This window comes from Anguilla rostrata, chromosome 19, assembly GCF_018555375.3.
Source record: "Anguilla rostrata isolate EN2019 chromosome 19, ASM1855537v3, whole genome shotgun sequence".
NCBI classification, from domain to species: Eukaryota; Metazoa; Chordata; class Actinopteri; order Anguilliformes; family Anguillidae; genus Anguilla; species Anguilla rostrata.
This window is the reverse complement of record NC_057951.1, coordinates 3,343,129-3,361,333: the sequence shown is the minus strand read 5'-3', so window position 1 is coordinate 3,361,333 and position 18,205 is coordinate 3,343,129. Positions and strand designations below refer to the sequence as shown.

Genomic DNA, 18,205 nt, shown 5'->3' with positions numbered 1-18,205 from the left:
CGTTGGTGGATCATTCCATCAGCATGAGAGAGGAAACACAAACACACATATACAAAAATATAAGCTTTAATGACTAATAATTGTTATTGGAAGTTAAGCAGTTTGGTTGTAATATGGGATAGGATATTGGCACAGTATAGCACAATACAATTCCGTACATATAATGTACAATGTAGTGACGAATCACGTTACAGTATTAGTATTATCTCATAAAAAACACGTTTTCAACGTACAAAAATGTAAAGTTACTCAAAAGTATTGATATCAAAATGACGCCAAGTTACGGTACTACAAACAATATAGGCTATCTTGCCTCACCGAAATGACATAAGATGTATCTCAAAGCAATGCTACCCAATATTTCCTCAATTCTTTCAAGTCACTTGGCCCTGTGTTTTGTAACCTTACCATTTAACAATATCATGCAAACTTTGTGTCAGATGAAAGAGTCAAATATATTTCAAATTGTCGGAGTGTGGAGGAGAAAGTGATCCCTGAGACCCAGCTGAGGCAGCACGCGCTAAGTTCAAAGCTGGGAAATGCAGCTTTAGACAGGCCAGCTCGATTGGCGACACTGGACTCCCAATCCGAGCCCGTCAGCACACACGGCTCCAAAGCAGTGCGAACACTCTTAAGTCCAACGGTACAGCGAGCCAGGGTTATTCAGCGGAGACACCGAAGCTAGGGTAGCTTCCTAAAAATCAACGTGAGCCACGGCTCGGGTACGGAGGAAAAAGGAAAAATTTGATAAAAGATAAAAAGAAGAGACGCGGCCTCGGTGGTCATTGCCTTAAAAACCTGACCGGGAGAGAGCGGGCTGAGCTGTCATTGGCTGTTTGAAGGGCACATCTTCCTATCACGTCCGCCTCTCCCATTGTGGGGCGGGTTATATCCTAATAGCCTGCACTCACTGAGTTTTTCAGACCTGTTGGATATTGTAATTGTATTTGCTAATTATTCAATTAGACTTTCCTCCATTCGCTGGTGTGAATGGAGCGGCCTTGAAATACTGAGGGTGCCCGCTAGTCGCTGGTGGTGCTCTATAGGGATACGCAGCAGTTATCTAGGCACTGAGTTGGCACAAAGCTCTCACTTTGGGGGGTTCACACCGCGAGCGTGGTTAACAGTGAATTAACATTTGTTACTATGCGTCCTCTACGTGCAAGGAGGTTGTTAATCCCCCCCAGTGCCATCTATAGCTTTGATCTTAGAACTATGAGTATCTGGCATGAGGGGTCTGGCGATCCTGAAGGGAAGTGGAAGATAGTGTTGCAATGTTGAAAGTAACAGACAGACTCATTTGGGAGCTTATGCAGAAATAAAGAATGTGAGCCCTCAGAGAGAGGATTGCAGAGAAACAACTTACAACTGCCCTACAGGACACAGAGAGAGGGGGTCCAGGGCTCTCAGGAAACAGAACGCATGCTGCTCTGCAGCTGGAACCTTAGTGATCTTCTGTTCTGGCTGCACGGAAACGAACATTTGGAAAGTATCTTTGCTTTCTGAAGAACCACCAGACTGCAAAGGCACTGCCAGCCAGAACCAGCACTCCCACCACTATCCCGGCCCTTGCTCCAGCAGAGCGTCCTGCAGAGAACATGGAGACAGAGGGACTCATTTGGGAGAAATAGAGTAGAGCAGGTAATAATCAAGAAGAAAAGACTACAATAATAATATGAATAACAACAACAACAATGATAATTAAAGCCGCAAGCGGCGTTGGAAGGGGTCCAAGCATTGGCAGCATCGCGCCCCCTATGGAGTGATTTTAAAATGGCTGTGTCCTCATGGTCATACGCCTTCACCCAACATATGTACTGAATATTGTGATGATCGTATAAATAATAGATGACTTATGGCCAATTTTGTGCTAAGAGACGCTGGCTGATGACTTAGTTGCGTCGCCATGGATGTGTCCTGGCCGCTTCCCGTCAAGGCCTTGACTATGTCGTAACATTTAGATGGCATGTCGTAACACTTAGATGGCCGAGCGTGTATGCACAGCTGCAGCGCTTCCCTGCCGCAACTAAAAAAAGCGCCACACTAGTGTTGTCACGAGACCAAAATTTTGACTTTGATACCGATACCAGGTTTAGTATCACGATACTCGATACTGATAAAATACTTGGTACCTAACGATACTGAAATTACCTTAATAGATCAGAAACCTAATGTCCACAAGGGTTGACCTAATTTTCTAATTCATGGTTTATTAACAACCTGGTTCATTAACAACCTGTAAGTTGAAGTCTCATCAACATATTAATATGCATAGGCCTATAGTGTTACAACACTGAACAATAGAAAAATATGTTAAATATATTTCAAAAATTTAACAGTTGTAAAGTAAATAATCTTTAAAACAGGTCTTTCACCTTTAAATAGATTTAAAAACAGCATATTTTAATAACAATATAGCATCTATCTATAATAAAATATTTCCAAATTGGAACACCTATTGCTACTGAAGTGAACTGAGTCAAAGCTTGCGCTGTATCAGGGAAGAGAATGCACAAGCGCAGGTCACCTCACTTGGCAACCTTAGTTGCTACTGCCATCTAGCGAAGATTCTGACAAACTACACTTTTCATCCTCTAAATCAGTAATGCGGGAGACACATTTCCCTGGCTTTTACATTAGACGCAGAACTACCGATCGTCGGAAAATTCAAATACGAAACCGTTTTTTTTTTTTTTTTTAAGTACCGAGAAAGTGCTGAAGTTTTGGTATACCGTGCAACACTACCTCACACATATTCCAATCCATTGCTCAGCTTAGCAGAGAATGCACATTTCAGAGCGCCGCAGAGACAGATAGAATAATAACACATGAATGCACATTTCAAATAATAAATACGACATTGAGAAAAAACGGAAGAAAGACTGAATATCAACTCGCGAATTGCGTGCTGCTCGCAAAGAAGCCTACCGTTTAATTTATTTATTTAGACATTGGCAGATGAGAAGAGTTTTAGTAACGCTGACCTATAAAACGCTATTCCAAAAGCAAAATCAGACATGTTATACATCGTTAGAAAGCTTATAATCTCACCTACTGAATAAATGAACTGTCAATCAAGCCAAATTGGACTAAGAAGAACGACAACGCCGTACGCAACAGGTGTGGTATTACGCACAGATATTTTTGAAAAAATCCGACATTTCACAAACGGATTATCCAAGACAATATATGGCCACTCATTCGCAAAAGGGACATCTCTACGCGGAAAACCAATGGTAAGATTGTATATTTATTCAATGTGTAGTCCCAGATATTGACTGTAGAATGACGTGGTAATTTTTTTAAAAAAAACTTAGTCTCGCTTATTTCGTCATTCAGTTAGCAGCGTTTTTACTGCTGTATTGGCATATTTTAGGGCTAATGTCGGGTTTATCTTGTTGCTACGGAATATTGCATTACATGACATTACATTACAGGCATTTGGCAGACGCTCTTATCCAGAGCGACGTACAACAAAATGTATAACCATAACCAGGAATAAGTGTGCCGAAAACCCTAGAGAGAAATAGCGTTCCAAGTGCAGGAAACAACCGCATAGTTCAACTTGGACCCAGTAGGTTAAACTGATTAACGCTAACACAAACAAGAACAGCAACAACGCAGTCTATGAGAACATTCAAGCAATAGTTAAGACGAGTTAAGACTAAGTCACCTACGGAACAACTACCTAGTTACAACCCTAAGCTTACAGTCAATTTAGAGATTAAATTGAGAATACGATTTCTCAGCACAATGACGGATTTAAAGACTAAACGAACTCACCCGATGTTGTCTTCAAATGGACCGTATTATTTATTTAGACATTGGCAGGCTACAGCGTAAAATGCGTCTTTTGTTTATATTCAATATTAGTAATTGCAGCGAGAAACTGCAGCTGTAGGTCGTTATGTTATGGTAGCAACGGAACGAAGCGGACTATATAGTATTAGGCTATCGTCATTGTTTCATAATACCAGCGTGTTTTCGCGCGTTTGCACAGAAACTCAGAACCTATCAATAAAATGGTTTAGCTGTTTCTCAGCATAATGACAGATTCAAAGACTAAACGAACTCACCCGGTACTGTCTTCCAATGCTTCCCGACGGTCAGACCGTCCCCTCACTGATAAAAACTAGACCCTATGGCAATAGTTAAGACGAGTTAAATCACCTACGAAACAACTACCTAGTTACAACCCTAAATTTACAGTCGATTTAGAGATTAAATTGAGGATACGATTTACAGCATAAATTGCGTCTTTTGTTTATATTCAATATTAGTAAATGCAGCGAGAAACTGCAGCTGTAGGTCATTATGTTATGATAGCAACGGAACGAAGCGGACAATATATGTATTAGGCTACCGTCATTGTTTCATTAGACCAGCGTGTTTTCGCGCGTTTTCACAGAAACTCACAACCAATAAATAAAATGGTTTAGCTGTTTCTCAGCATAATGACAGATTCAAAGACTAAACGAACTCACCCGATACTGTCTTCAAATGGATCCATGCCAAATAAAAGTAATTATTCATCCTCTCAGAAAGCTTTTACCTCGAAACTTTGGGTAGCCGATCTTAGCATGCACGCTAGGTGGCAGTGTCAGACCGTGCTTTCACTGATAAAAACTAGCGTCGCCATGGTTGTCGCTTGCCGTAAAGAAGTTTACTCGATGTCGTAATCGTTTGGATTTGGAGCTCCAGCTTTTCCGCACCCCACCTAATGAAAAAGTCCAAATGGTGTGCAAACCATATGGCGGACATAGGTGCTCCCAATAGGAAAGTTGTAGAGCACATTCAGATGCATCAGTCGATGAAGTTTTGTGTTGATCTGACTTACGGTGTGGGAGTTATGACCTTTTAAACTATGATCCTTTGTTATAGCGCCACCATCTGGCCGACATAGGTGATTTTTAGTGCCTGGGTAGTGGGGTGCCATAGGAACCCACCTACCAAATTTGGTTGGTCTACAGCTTATGGTTGCTGAGCCTCAGACATTTTTGAGGAGAAAACTGCCACGCCCCAACTAAAAAGTCTAAATGGCGGGCAAACAATATGGCGGACAAAGGTGGGGCCAATGGCAAAGTTGTAGAGCACGTTCAGATGCATAGGTCGATGAAGTTTTGTGTTCATCTAACTTATGGTGTGGGCGTTATGGGCTTTTACGCGTTACCCTTTGTTATAGCGCCACCATCTGGCTGACTTACGTGCTTTTTAGTGCCTGAGTAGTGGGGGGCCATAGGAACCCACCTGCCAAATTTGGTTGCTCCAAGACTTATGGGTGCTGAGCCTCAGACACTTTTAGCGGAGAAAAATAATAATAATAATCCTAACAGATACAATAGGGTTCCACCAGCTTCGCTGCTTGGACCCCTAATAACAACATCTGAAATAATACATTTAGAAAATATCCAGAGGGACTTAGTAGTAGGCACTGAAGTAACGGTGTAAACCTACAACATAATAGGAAGTGCCAGCGTAGGTGGGAGGAGACTGTGGATGCTAAGGCAGTAGGACTCTGAGATGGAGCCCTGGGGAACTCCTGCACTAAGTGTTTAGACAGTGGGACTGTGCTGATAAGTTAGGAAAAGTACATCCCGTTGGAATTGCTGGAATTTGAGGGCCAGAGTCACCATCAGGATCACCGGTATCAAGCGCAGCAGAGAGGTCAAGACAAGATCAAGAAAGGGGACAGGGGGGCAGTTTTTGCAGATTTGCATAATTCTGTTATGGGGTGGGGGGGGGGGGGGGGCTATACTGACATTCTTCTACTCTCAGGAAGCCACTGCCATTTCCTAGGACATTTTCTATGCCTAAATCCTGTCTTACAGCAGCAAACCAGCTTAAAGGCATCAGAGCATTTTCTCCAGCTTTATTTTATAGACAGAAAACCCAGTACAGTAATTTGTGGCCAGATAGAGGTGAAAACCTGCACTAAAGGCTGCAACAGGCCATTTTTATACTTTCTGGAGTAAAGCAGTCCACAGGCCGATACATTTCAGCAAATTCTGTGGCGTTATGAAAATATACAAATTTTAGGCAAATTCCATGAAAACTGTAGACCAATTAAAAGAGAATCAGTCTTATTTTCAATAATAGTCAGGCCTTAGTACACTGATAGACTACAATCATTGTTTGATAAATGTTTTATTTAGCAAATTTGTGGAAAGACAGAAAAATTGACAAAGCTAGGCTACATCTTAAAAACCATAGCCTAAGATTGCAAAAGCCTAAAACCTATACTTTTGTGTCTCTTGTGTATTGTGCTCAAGGGGACAATAAAACATGAGGCATTGTGAAAAAATAATTTTTATTTCATATTATTATTATTTCCATTATTTTCCCAATGGATTGCAGAAGCCATAACTCAGAGGAATAACAGAGTGGACCAATAAGATGCTGAGCCCTGCATCTGCACAAACACAAAGAACTGAAGAGGAGGACCATACCTGAGACTTCCAGAGAGACTGAGCCGATGGTCCTGTTGGTCTCAGGATCGGTCACCTTGTAGACTCCGGCATCCTCCAGTGTCACACTCCTCAGCAAAAGGGTGTAGTTCTGGGCCAGAAGCTCACATCTCTGAGCACAACGCTCCCCATACCTGGCTGAGCCTTTATTTGCATCGAGCATCGGCACCTCATCTGAACCAAAGCCTGCACTGAATGTTACCCTCACTGGGTCTGCAGTATAAAGCAGTATGGAGAGCAAACCACCGGCCTTCACTGTGAGGTTCTGGGGTGGGTGGCCTGTGAGGACAGGAAATTCATTTACATATTTGCATATTTTACATTTACATGCATATTTACAGGGGATATGAACATATTATCAACAGCAGTCCGCTTGATCATGATACAGGGCAAATTATGGCATCCAAAAATGACTGGTGTCACCTGTCATCAAATCTGCAGTACATCAAGCAATACTTCTGTAAATTATGAAACATTGTTACACTTGCCCTGATTAAAATTACCACATGAAAAAATAAATAATACACACCAGACACACTTATACACCTGAGCTGCTCGGCTGCCCTAGAGAACTGAAGATCTAAAGTGAATTTTACCTGTCACAACGAGACTGGCAGAATCTGGATTCCCCCTCTCTTTCGGACTGTTGTAGAAGCACTGGTAGTCGCCTTCATCTGAAAACCGTGTCTGTCTGATGGTTAAAGACATGTTTCCATAGATGGCTTGTTCTGGGGAAACTGAAGCTCTGTTCTCGAACCCGGGCCCATATGTGATGGTGTTCTTAAGGAGCTGGTAAACGTTCTCTCCACCTCTCTTCCAGAGGATATCCAGATCATCAGCACGCGCTTGCATACTAATTTTCCCAAAACAAGGAAGAGTGGCGGACATTCCCATCGCTACGGAAACATTTGATGGTTCTGAGAGAGAGACAGAAAAAGAGAGAGGGAAAGAGAGAAACAGGCAGACAGAGATTTACAAAGTATTACTGGCATACAGGAATTAACAGCTCAACCATGTTGCTTGGGGTAGATGAAGGCCCTGATGGAGCATATGTTGTCTACTGCATACCACCCAAGGCTTGTGGTATTTTTATACAGACTGGAATGACCTGCCCCCCCAAAAACAGTCGTAAGAATAATAATAATATCCTTTGTCAAAAAACAGCTTTTATGGCTATCAAATCCACAAGCACTAAAAACATTCACTCAATCTGTTGGAAAAAAGGCAACATGCACTGACCTCTAATTTCTAGTTTCACATCTGAAAGAATGATCTCAGTCTCATCCCTGTACTGGCATTTGTAAATGCCGAGGTCACTGTACACCACAGGACTGAGGAGGAGGCTGTAGTTTCCCGGATCTTTTAAGTAGAAGGATTCCACCCGTCCCTGGAAGCCGTCTCCAGAGGAAAAGGATCCGGTGTAGAGATCAGCCACACCCAGCCAGTCAGGATACTCATATTCCTGAAAGCGCCACGTCACATCCCTGCTGGGGGCTCCATGGCAGGGGAGAGGGAGGGAACGGCCGAAGCTCACAAACATGCCGACAGAGTAGACTGGAGATGCTGCCAGCAGGGCTAGGGGAGGGAAGTTGGATGTTCAGTCAGCATAAAAGGGAGAAATCTCACAGGGGTGGGCTTTTCATGCATAAGAGGGAAATCTCACAGGACTGGGCCATTCACGCATAAGAATTAATAATTTATAGTTTAAATCATTTAAATCTACATTTTTGTCCACCAATATTGCAGTGACGTATGAAGTTTTTATTTATTTATTTGTTTATTTTTTATACACACACACGCAAGCATATACAATGCTGTAAAAAAATGTTTGCCCCCTTTCTGATTTCTTTTATTATTGAATGTGTCACACTGAATGGTTTCAGATTAGACAAAATGTAATATTAGACAAAGAAACTAAGAGTAAACACAAAACACAAATTATATATATTTCATTCATTTAATAAAAAAAGTTATCAAACACCCATATCACCCATGTGAAACAGTAATTGCCCCCTAAGTTACTTAATCAAGAATTTAACCAAATTTAATTGATAATTAGATTCAGCGGACTGAACACAGCCAGGCTTAATTGCACCCAACCCTTTTGAATCTAAACCTCACTGATATAGAACCTTACCATCAGAGTGAAGTTGTAACAAAGTTTCTACAAGCACATTATGCCACAATCAAAGGAAATCTCAAAAGAGGTTAGAAAAAAGTTGAAATACATCAGTCTGGTAAGCCACTATCACCAAATGGGGAACACTTGGAACAGTGGTGAATCTTCCCATGAGTGGCTGGTCTGCCAAAATTTCTCCAAGGAAAACTCATCCAGGAAGTCACAAAAGATCCCAGAAGAGCATCCAAAGAACTTGCCTCAGTCAGTGTTCACGCCTCCACAATAAGAAAGAGACTCAGTAAAAATGGAATTCATGGGAAAGTAGCAAGGTGGAAACCGCTGCTAACCAAGAGAAATATCAATGCTTATCTCATATTTGCAAAGAAAAGAACCTGCATGGACCCGATGCCTTTTGGGATAATGTTCTATGGTCAGATGAGTCAAATTGTAACTTTTTGGATGACACGGGTGCCATTATATCTGGGGTAAAGTAAATAGTTTTTTTTTTTTTTTTTTGAAGGTAGAGATTGATGGTAAAAACTCACTTTCCCCATCAAATTCACTCCCGCTCGGCACAATGACAGCACTTCGTATAACTAGTCAAGTTAGGCTACTCGGCTAAATGCTACCTATTGCTAACAACATTAGGCCTTCTACAAAATGCGGTATGCGCAAACAGACAAGCTGGGCAACTTATGCGTCATTACTAACAGTGTAAATAGATTTACGTGGGTGAGTATCCTCGCTCCAGAACCTGCAGAGACCTTTCTCAAGTCAATTCGCACCTTGGCCATTTTCTAGAGCCGGTTTTGAAATTTCACTTATCTACTTAACCTTAAACGACCTTTACTTTAAACCTTTTGAAACCAAACACTTTCATTTTCATTAGTGCCAAATGCACGCGTGTAGCTTACTCACCCAAAAGGACCCAAAAACTTGCACATCTCATTTCCGGCTGGGAATCCGGCTATGTGCGTACATAAAACAAATGAATCATTTTATGCATAATACACATGTGCAGAGCACTCCAAAAAGCTGAAGTAGTTTTTATTTAAAAACTAAGCGGCAACATACAGTACATGGGGACCAAAAGTCTGAAGACACCTACAGTTAAGCTATTATTCATATAATCGTCTTTTCTCCGCTGGCTAGCTTCGCATGTCTTGCTAAAGTTAACTTCGATACGCAGTTCTTCATACTATTAGACTGCTGATGCCTATCCCTGCCAAACTAACTAAAAGGAATTTTAGTTGAATGAAAACTCTGAAAATATCACCGTTATCGCTAATTTTTTTTAGCGTTCATAGTTTTCGGTAATTTTGTCATTGCGCATCAAAAAATGCACTGCTTTCCTATTCGCCATTTTGAATGTGTGGTATTTCCGGGAGAAGGGTCTACCTGCAGGCAGGGGACTTCTTAGGCCAAACTAAAATTTGGAAGGGGGAAGAAATGTGGGCATCAGCAGTCTAATAGTATGAAGAACTACGTATCGAAGTTAACTTTAGCCAGACATGCGAAGCTAGCCAGCGGAGAAAAGACGTCTATTTTCCTGTCAGGCCAAATTTCTTTCCCCCTATTCACTTCCGGGTTTACGTTTCCTTACGTGTTACGTGTAGCCGTTACGTTGCGCCGCTTGGACTGATCAGAGACTGTAAAAAAATATGGACAAAGCTACTGTGACGTCACCCATTGGCGCTCCGTGGGTCTGTAAAACACGTTTTGATGCTCAATGGCGGGCGCGGCCATGTTCTCGATTTGGAGCCAAAACCATAAGCGGTCTTGTGATTTTTACAATGTGATTGACAGTCCGGTGCAGAAAAGCCCATCTACAGACTGATCTACAGTCTATGGTCTGATCTCTCTGTCAAAATGTGAATGGTAACTTTTGTTTGTATGGTTTGTTTCCCAAGAATGATTCCGGTCCTGGAGGACCGTCTGCGTCGTGGTTTTTGTTCCAACCAGTTATTAGTTTTAGAACTGCTCTGCCACCTTCTGCAGGGTCATCTTCCCAAGAGCAGAAAGTGCACCCATGATAGCCTTGTATGGGAAAAGTAATTAAGGTCCTTATAGCCTATGTCTTGCACTTCATCCAGTCTGATTGCATCAGTGTGTGATATGAGTCTCACCTCTGGGAGCAGCACCTCTAGAATGAACAGTATATGATTCCTGATGACAACTGGAGAGGATATACTGTTCAGGACAGTCTCGAGGTACTTGAACAACCTGTCCTGCTGGGCGTCATTGTCAAGGTACACTGGGGCTTTGTTTAGGCGACTTCCCTTGGAAACCCATCAGCCACTTGGAGGGTTCCTTGTCACTGATGATTGCCTGTGTTTGCGGAAAAAAAGGAACACAGTGACATGCCCATACCTCACAGAACATTTTCTGCACCATTGTTTCCCCACATACCAGTAGTTGTTCCTCGGTCCCGCGCTCCTTGACAATGAAGTCAACCAGTGCCTGCTCGGTGGCTGTCCGCTCAGCGATGGCCTGGATACGTGCTGGGACCTCCATGGTAGTTCCCTTGCCCACCCGGTACACCGGCTGAAGAATGCCCTGTAACAGACAACTCGCCTCATCTGTCCAGAAAGCAAACCTGTGGCCGTGGCTTTAATGAAAATGATGAAAAATGTTAGCACATTTTCCAGTCTCTGTAAATATTAAAGAAAAGCAATCAATCATGTATTTCTTGTAGCTGTCATACCCGTCTATCCAAAAGCGCTCTATAAGAAGGACACACCACCACCAAATAAAATCAGTCCTGTCAAAAATAAAACTCACAATGCCTACTATAAACTCAAACTTATGAACACGGTCAGTAACTGATCAAATGAGCAGGCCATGGGAACTTAGCAAAACATATGAACGACATCAATAGCAAATCTCAAAAGATATAGTGGGAGCATGGCCAGAACAGGGACAGGGCCAGAACAAGAACACAGGCAAAACAGGAGCATGGCCAGAACAGGAATGTGGCCAGAACAGGAACATGTTCAGAACAAGAACACGGTCAGAACAGGAATGTGGCCAGAACAGAAATACGGTCAGAATGAGAGGTGGCCAGAATAGAGCCGTGGCCTGAATTATTTATTACGTAGGGACCTAAAGATGGCTCTGTACTCCGCATCACCAAAACCTGAAGGCCAGAGGGCAAACTGAGAGTCCAGCAAGAGAATCTCTCTCTTGCCTGGCTTCAACACCTATAATGGGTAATGCAGAAAGAAGCATAAACAATATAATTATTAACCAAGATTTCATAGCTATCTGCAGTGATTTCAAAAGTAATTTCTCTGCTTATTACTTACACATAGAAGGAAGTGCTCTGGCCCATAGCAGTTTGTCCACGCTGGAAAGACTAGTGCATCCTTCAGGTGTGCATCCCTCTGTAGTGACAATTCATGAATTTCATATAATAAAAGTTTGGATAAGTGTAACTACTAATACTTAAGATTCATTGTACTCACTGGAAGGCCTGACAGAGGATTGTTGTCTAAATGAATTGTATTCAACAGCCCATCAGCTTATCGTAGGTAAATGTGAATTGTAATTAATCATAAACAAGAATAATAACATCCCTCTATATTGAACGTTCTTCATCCAGTCTTCTTTTCATTGGTGTCGCTAATTTTCTCACAGAGAAATATGCAGCTTAACAGATGAACTTTCAAGTACTCACTCAGTGAAACGGGTCAGTGGTGCATCAGACAAGGCTCCATCATTCTGGTTTGACTGGAACCATTCAAATTCTGGGCAATGTGAGAGCCACACGTTTGGAGCCCACCAGACCGATTTTGCTAATCTTTTTCATTTCTTTCTGGCCTTCCTCTAGATCAGCTTCTGTTGACTACATTCTCTGGAAAGGGCGCTTGTCTGTGATTGCGAATTTTGTTTCTGTTTCATAGTTTTTAAAAATCAGTGGAACGTGCAACTTGTTTCAGGTTAACACTGTCACCTTGTGCACTGGTAATGGTAAGGAACTTGGAACCTCTTTAGTGTGGCTGATGGTCTCCATGGTAACAGGGACATAAAATACATAAAAACAGAGCAGGTTTATTTTAAGTCTAGGAAATGACTTCAGCAACCCATGCAAGAGCAACGTGCGTGTCGTTTTATCATCAGGAAGTTGACGCCCTCTCTTCAGAACAGTTTGTACAATCGACTGAGACGGAGAAAAATATCCGCTTTGAGGTCTCTGGGTGGAACACAGCAACAAATCTGTATGTAGCACAGACTGTGTACAGGCCCCATGCCACAGGATCTTTCTCGATGGCCACCTTCACAGCTGGCAGGTTCCTTCACAGGTTTGAGATGTTTGCTTTTGTGAAAGCAATCTCATGTCCTTCACATCCTAATGAAAAACAGCAAGGCTATCAAGTGGCTCTTACAAGTCCTTTTCTTTAAATGGGTAGACTTACAGTCACTTTGAGGCAGTCCACTGCAAGCGAAGTAGTAGCTGCATGGGGCATCGCTGCACGATTAGCACAGCTTACAAATGCAGATCTAGAGGTCTGCACATAGGGCACCTCGTCTGCAGCATCTCTGGAGGCCAGTGCCAGCCGGTGGGCAGCACAGACACTAGATAAGGCCATGTGTTGGGCAGCTGCTTGGCAACTCCATTCTGCCACCCTGTTCAAATACTTGAAATTATGGTGCCCCCTTAATGGTTTAAATAACATGTTACTTAGAATATCAGAGAAAAGTTATATTGTATTTAAAATAATTTAACTTAAAACACACTTTGTTAAAACGAATGGGTTGAAGACTACCCGTCGTCACTGAAATGCCGTCAGTGCCCAAACCGAACACACGGTCACCTGCGTTACCTTCTTGTTTCCACCACTCCTCGCACAGCCTCAGCAATGGTGTCGGCCTTCCCGTCTTAAATAATAATAAATAAATCAATAACCAATCACACGGGAAATAAATATTTATTTTTGATTCAAATATACCGTACTTTCAGATTAGAGAAATAACCACATCCCAGCAGCTTGCCAACCGAACAGAGTATTTGGATACTTACTTATCTCCATTTGTGAAAAATATTGGCACATTATTAGCCAATTAATTTTGCAATGAATCGGTGGTGTAATGCTCAGGAAAAATAATGAAGATATTGCTGGCTAATTTAATTTAGCCTCTGAAGGCTTTGTTCCACATTTACAATAAATTTATCAGAAATGTCAGTTGAACTTTTATCTTTTATTGACTTTCAGACAATACTAAATGAATTGTATGCAACAGCCCATCAGCTTATTAACAGCTTGTCGTAGGTAAAAGTGAATTGTAACTAATCATAAACAAGAATAATAACATCCCTCTATATTCAACCTTCTTCATTCAGTCTTCCTTTCATTGATGTCACTAATTTTCTCACAGAGAAATATGCAGCTTAACAGATGAACTTTCAAGTACTCAGTCAGTCAAAGGGGTCAGTGGTGCATAAGACAAGTTTCCATCATTCTGGTTTGACTGGAACCATCCAAATTCTGGGCAATGTGAGAGTCACACGTCCGGGTGCCACCAGACCTTGTGACCAGACTGATTTTGCTAATCTATTTCATCTCTTTCTGGCCTTTCTCTAGATCAGCTTCTGTTGACTACATTCTCTGGAAAGGGTGCTGGTCTGTGATTGCGAATTTGTTTCTGTTTCATAGTTTTTTTAATCAGTGGAGAGTGCAACTTGTTTCAGTCACCTTTTGCATTGGTAATGGTAAGGAACTTGATAAACTGCAACTGTGTTTGATTCCTTTGTGTCCACACAATTTGGTTCACTAGTCGGTCGGTAACTCAGGTTCATCTGTCCGAGATTCTCCTAGACTCTTTTGTGTACATACTGTATATGTAATTTCTATTGCTCCTGGCTTGGATGAATAATACAGTAGCTCATTTTGTTTTGATCAGGATACAGTCATCTATAGTCAATGTACCTTCCTAGCAATAATTCTAAGGCAAAGTGAACAAGAACAAGATAATGCATGCATTGGTGAATTTTCTATCTTCAAAAAATGAAATTCTCTGGAACATAGTTACAAACTATCAATTACTTCACACTGAATGCATTTGAACTACAGCACAGCTACCCTAAAGAGATGTATGAACTACATCTTGAGTAATTGTAGTGTGCGATACTACGATTACTCAAATTTAGTATAAAAACTTTGTAAAAAAAAGAAATAAATAAATCAAAATTTAAAAACATTACTGTTAACTTGTGCAGCCAGCCATCTTCTTGCATGTGGGGAGAACCAGCAATGTGTGACAGTTGACAATTATAGTGGAGCGGAGTGCGGATTAGTGGGAAAGGAGAAAGAGGCGGCGGTATTTGGTCAAAGGAGTTTGGAAGAAAATATTTTAGGGCCAAAAGCAGTAGTAGTGTAGTTCCTGTAGTTGACTACACCTCAAAATGACAAAAAAATGACTACTACAACCACTACACAAATTTGAATGTAGTTGAACTACCGGCAAACTGCTGCAAAATGTCATGAAACTACGAGTTTAACAGCATGTATTTAAACTACCTCCCAGACGCTGCATATCAGAAGAATTATACCTTTTGGCATTGACCTTCCCCCTCCTTATAAGTCATAACACTATTGCAGTGTTAAATCAATTGTAATTGGGTGGTGTATAGCCATTGTCTGTTTTAAGGAGACATTTGAGTTAAACACTGAGAAGGTTTTCAGTACCACATCGGCCTTTCACAGAGCAAAACAAACTTAATTCATCCATAAAAAAAAAATCTTAGTTCTGAATCAGCGAGGTAGGCCAACCAAAAACAGTTAATAAATTATTCTAAATTTCAGTTGCAATGTCCATGTAATTTACAAAACAGTCCAGTTTGCATGTGTTTCTCCGTGTTTGATATTTCGTTAAATCCCGTTTCATTCAGTTCGTAATTGCAATACGGTATTTCTTTTTTTCCAGAGTCAGTTCATTGCAGCCCACAATTCAACAACAAAATACATTTTCCTTTTCAAACACACTTTAGCTGTTAGAAAAAAAAGATCAAAAACCGAAGTAACAGGGCTTCAGTGCGGAGCGTTCCACACCGGCCGCTCGCTCAACAAACACCACTCAATTAGCAAAATAACCCGTAAAAATCAAAGAAACCAACAAAGAAAAAATAATTAAATCAGCACTTATCGTCCCGTCCCGTCAGTCAGTCGTAGGCGTTTCTGTCCGAACCCAGGCTGTACCCTGCGCAATTTGGGAGTTTTGGCTTTTGCTTGTAGAGTTTGTAGATAATGTCTTGTCGGCCAGGTGGGATTAATTCGTATTAGAGTCCGGCTCTTCCGTAGCGATCACGGTAGGATTAATTTTCTTGTACTTCGAAATGACTCTTTTCTTATCCGACCAATTACACACAGCTTTTCTCGCTTTTATTTTTCTCAGCTCCCGGGGTTTAACTTTCCGCTTGCAGATTCAAACTCTCTCGCAGCCGCCATTCAAAAAACTCTCCCACTGACGCCGTTGTCTCCGCAATTATTGACGTGGAAAAGGGGGCAGTGCTGTTGCACACCTCACGCACCCACGGACACCTGACCTGTCCTGTCAACACAGGGCCGTCACAACACATACTCTCTCATACACACCCACACACACACATAGGCACCCACACACTAACTTGCACACACACTCACTCACTCACGCACACATCTACCCACTCACATTCATGCTATCTGACACACACACATTCATAAACACATGCACACACTGTCACATCCCCACATGCACGCGCATGCACACATATGCAACCATGCGCGCGCACACACACACATACACACAGCTAATCCCATCCTCCTTGATCTCTCTTCCCATAACTCCCTGCCTTTACTCCTATTTTAGGTTTTGGGGCCCTTCTGAGCGACCACTCCAGTTCCATTCTTTCACTTCCATGTGCCAAAAAAAAAACGAAAAACGAAAGTCACATCCTGTCTGCACTCTGTAAAGGAGCCGGGGGCCTGCACAGAAATAAACGAGCGAAACTTCACCTTGGGCAGAATTAATGGTGGAAACGGTTTGTTTGCGGCCAAGAACGACACTCATCAAACAGCCTAGCAGGAAGCCTGCGTCGACTCGTATGCTCTCAGGACAAACGACCATTTCAATATCGCTTTGGGAGAGATATCCACGTGAAACGAATCGGTCTAACAAGTCTGTGGGAGAGCAAGAACAAATCAACAAATGCATCCAAAGAAGCGATTTTTTAAACGGAGGGCTGTTTAGTCAACGTCGTTTCAGAACAGCAGGCATACGTGCAAAGTGCCTGATTTACACCACCTTCCTCCATCTGTGGAATTAACACCAAATCAACCACTGACCTAAAAATGCGGTGGGTTCAAACGGAATAAAACGTGGTTAGTTACTGGACACCAGTCTCTCAAACGGACACTTTCAAGATGCGGCCTGAAAATGGCGCAAACCAACATTTCTGAACTATGGTAATTAAAAAAAATAAAGCTAGAATAATTGGCTGGAAAAACAGCGGTCATTACATGACATTAAATTAAGCTCATTTAGCAGATGCTACTATCCAGAGTGACTTACAGTGTAAGAGAACATACAGACAGGTGACAAATTAAAGGAAAAAAACAAACGTAAAGTGTCTTAGTAAGGTGTTGGGCCACCACAAGCCACCAGAACAGCTTCAATGTGCCTTGGCATAATGCCTGGAACTCTACCGAAGGAATGGAACACCATTCTTCCAAAAGATAGTCCCTCATTTGGTGTTTTGATATATATAGCACTCTTCCAAATGCTCAAAGTGCTTTACAGTGAAGGGGAACTCACCTCACCCACCACCAATGTGTAGCACCCACCTGGGTGATGCACGGCAGCCATTTTGCGCCAGAACGCTCACCACACATTAGCGAAGGTGGAGAGGGAGAGAACATTTATTTAGCCAATTAAATCTGGGGATGATTTTTAGTGGCAAGTTTGCGAGTGCCAGATCTGGGATTTGGCCAGGACACCGGGGAACCCCCTACTCTTAGCGATAAGTGTCATAAGATCTTTAATGACCACAGAGAGTCAGGACCTCGGTTTAACGTCTCATCCGAAAGACGGCATCTCCTACAGCACAGTGTCCCCGTCACTGCACTGGGGCATTGGGGTTTTGGGTTTTTTTTATTTGTACCAGAGGGAAGATTGCCCCCTGCTGGCCCACCAACACCACTTCCAGCAGCAACTCAGTATTCCCTGGTGGTCTCCCATCCAAGTACTAACCAAGCCCACACCTGCTTAGCTTCAGCCATTTGGCAGGAGCAGAGTGCATAGAGGTATGGCTGCTGGCTTCGTGGTGGAGAGTGCTGTCTAACAATTCCGTTCATATAATGTACTATGTAGTGACGAGTCAGATGTTACAGTATTAGGATTATAGTTCATAAGTGAAACGCTCTCTCAACAAGGTTGCTGGGTACCACTACACAGAAACTCACTATGAACTAATAACTAATAAACTAATTTTACGCACGTAGCCTATGATTAGTGTGAGACAGACAACAATCAGTTACATTCAACTCATTTATTTATATATTTAGGATCCCCATTAGTTACCTCAGTAACAACTATGCTTCCTGGGGTCCACACAAAAGACAAGACAAGATAAGACATTCAAACATCA

General features: G+C 42.0%; 1 protein-coding gene and 3 long non-coding RNA genes across 4 annotated transcripts in view; 2 read left to right on the top strand and 2 right to left on the bottom strand.

Annotated features, from left to right (window-relative positions):
• The window catches only part of LOC135245440 (uncharacterized), a 158,572-nt gene that overhangs the window by 20,764 nt on the left and 119,603 nt on the right, over positions 1-18,205 (bottom strand). Inside the window, exons 25-27 of the mRNA XM_064318485.1 lie at positions 7,704-8,039; positions 7,061-7,381; positions 6,447-6,743 (exon numbers count right to left, since the gene is read on the bottom strand). Of these exons, the coding sequence (XP_064174555.1) occupies positions 6,447-6,743; positions 7,061-7,381; positions 7,704-8,039 (954 nt within the window). The remainder of the gene's footprint in view (positions 1-6,446; positions 6,744-7,060; positions 7,382-7,703; positions 8,040-18,205) is intronic.
• Positions 52-18,200, top strand: LOC135245446 (uncharacterized). Its single transcript, XR_010327252.1, has 2 exons — positions 52-187; positions 17,940-18,200. It is a non-coding gene; the product is annotated as an uncharacterized LOC135245446 (long non-coding RNA).
• Positions 12,494-14,414, bottom strand: LOC135245447 (uncharacterized). Its single transcript, XR_010327253.1, has 2 exons — positions 14,277-14,414; positions 12,494-12,535 (listed from the first exon to the last, which is right to left on the bottom strand). It is a non-coding gene; the product is annotated as an uncharacterized LOC135245447 (long non-coding RNA).
• On the top strand, positions 14,664-15,489 carry LOC135245450 (uncharacterized). Its single transcript, XR_010327256.1, has 3 exons — positions 14,664-14,743; positions 14,833-15,258; positions 15,344-15,489. It is a non-coding gene; the product is annotated as an uncharacterized LOC135245450 (long non-coding RNA).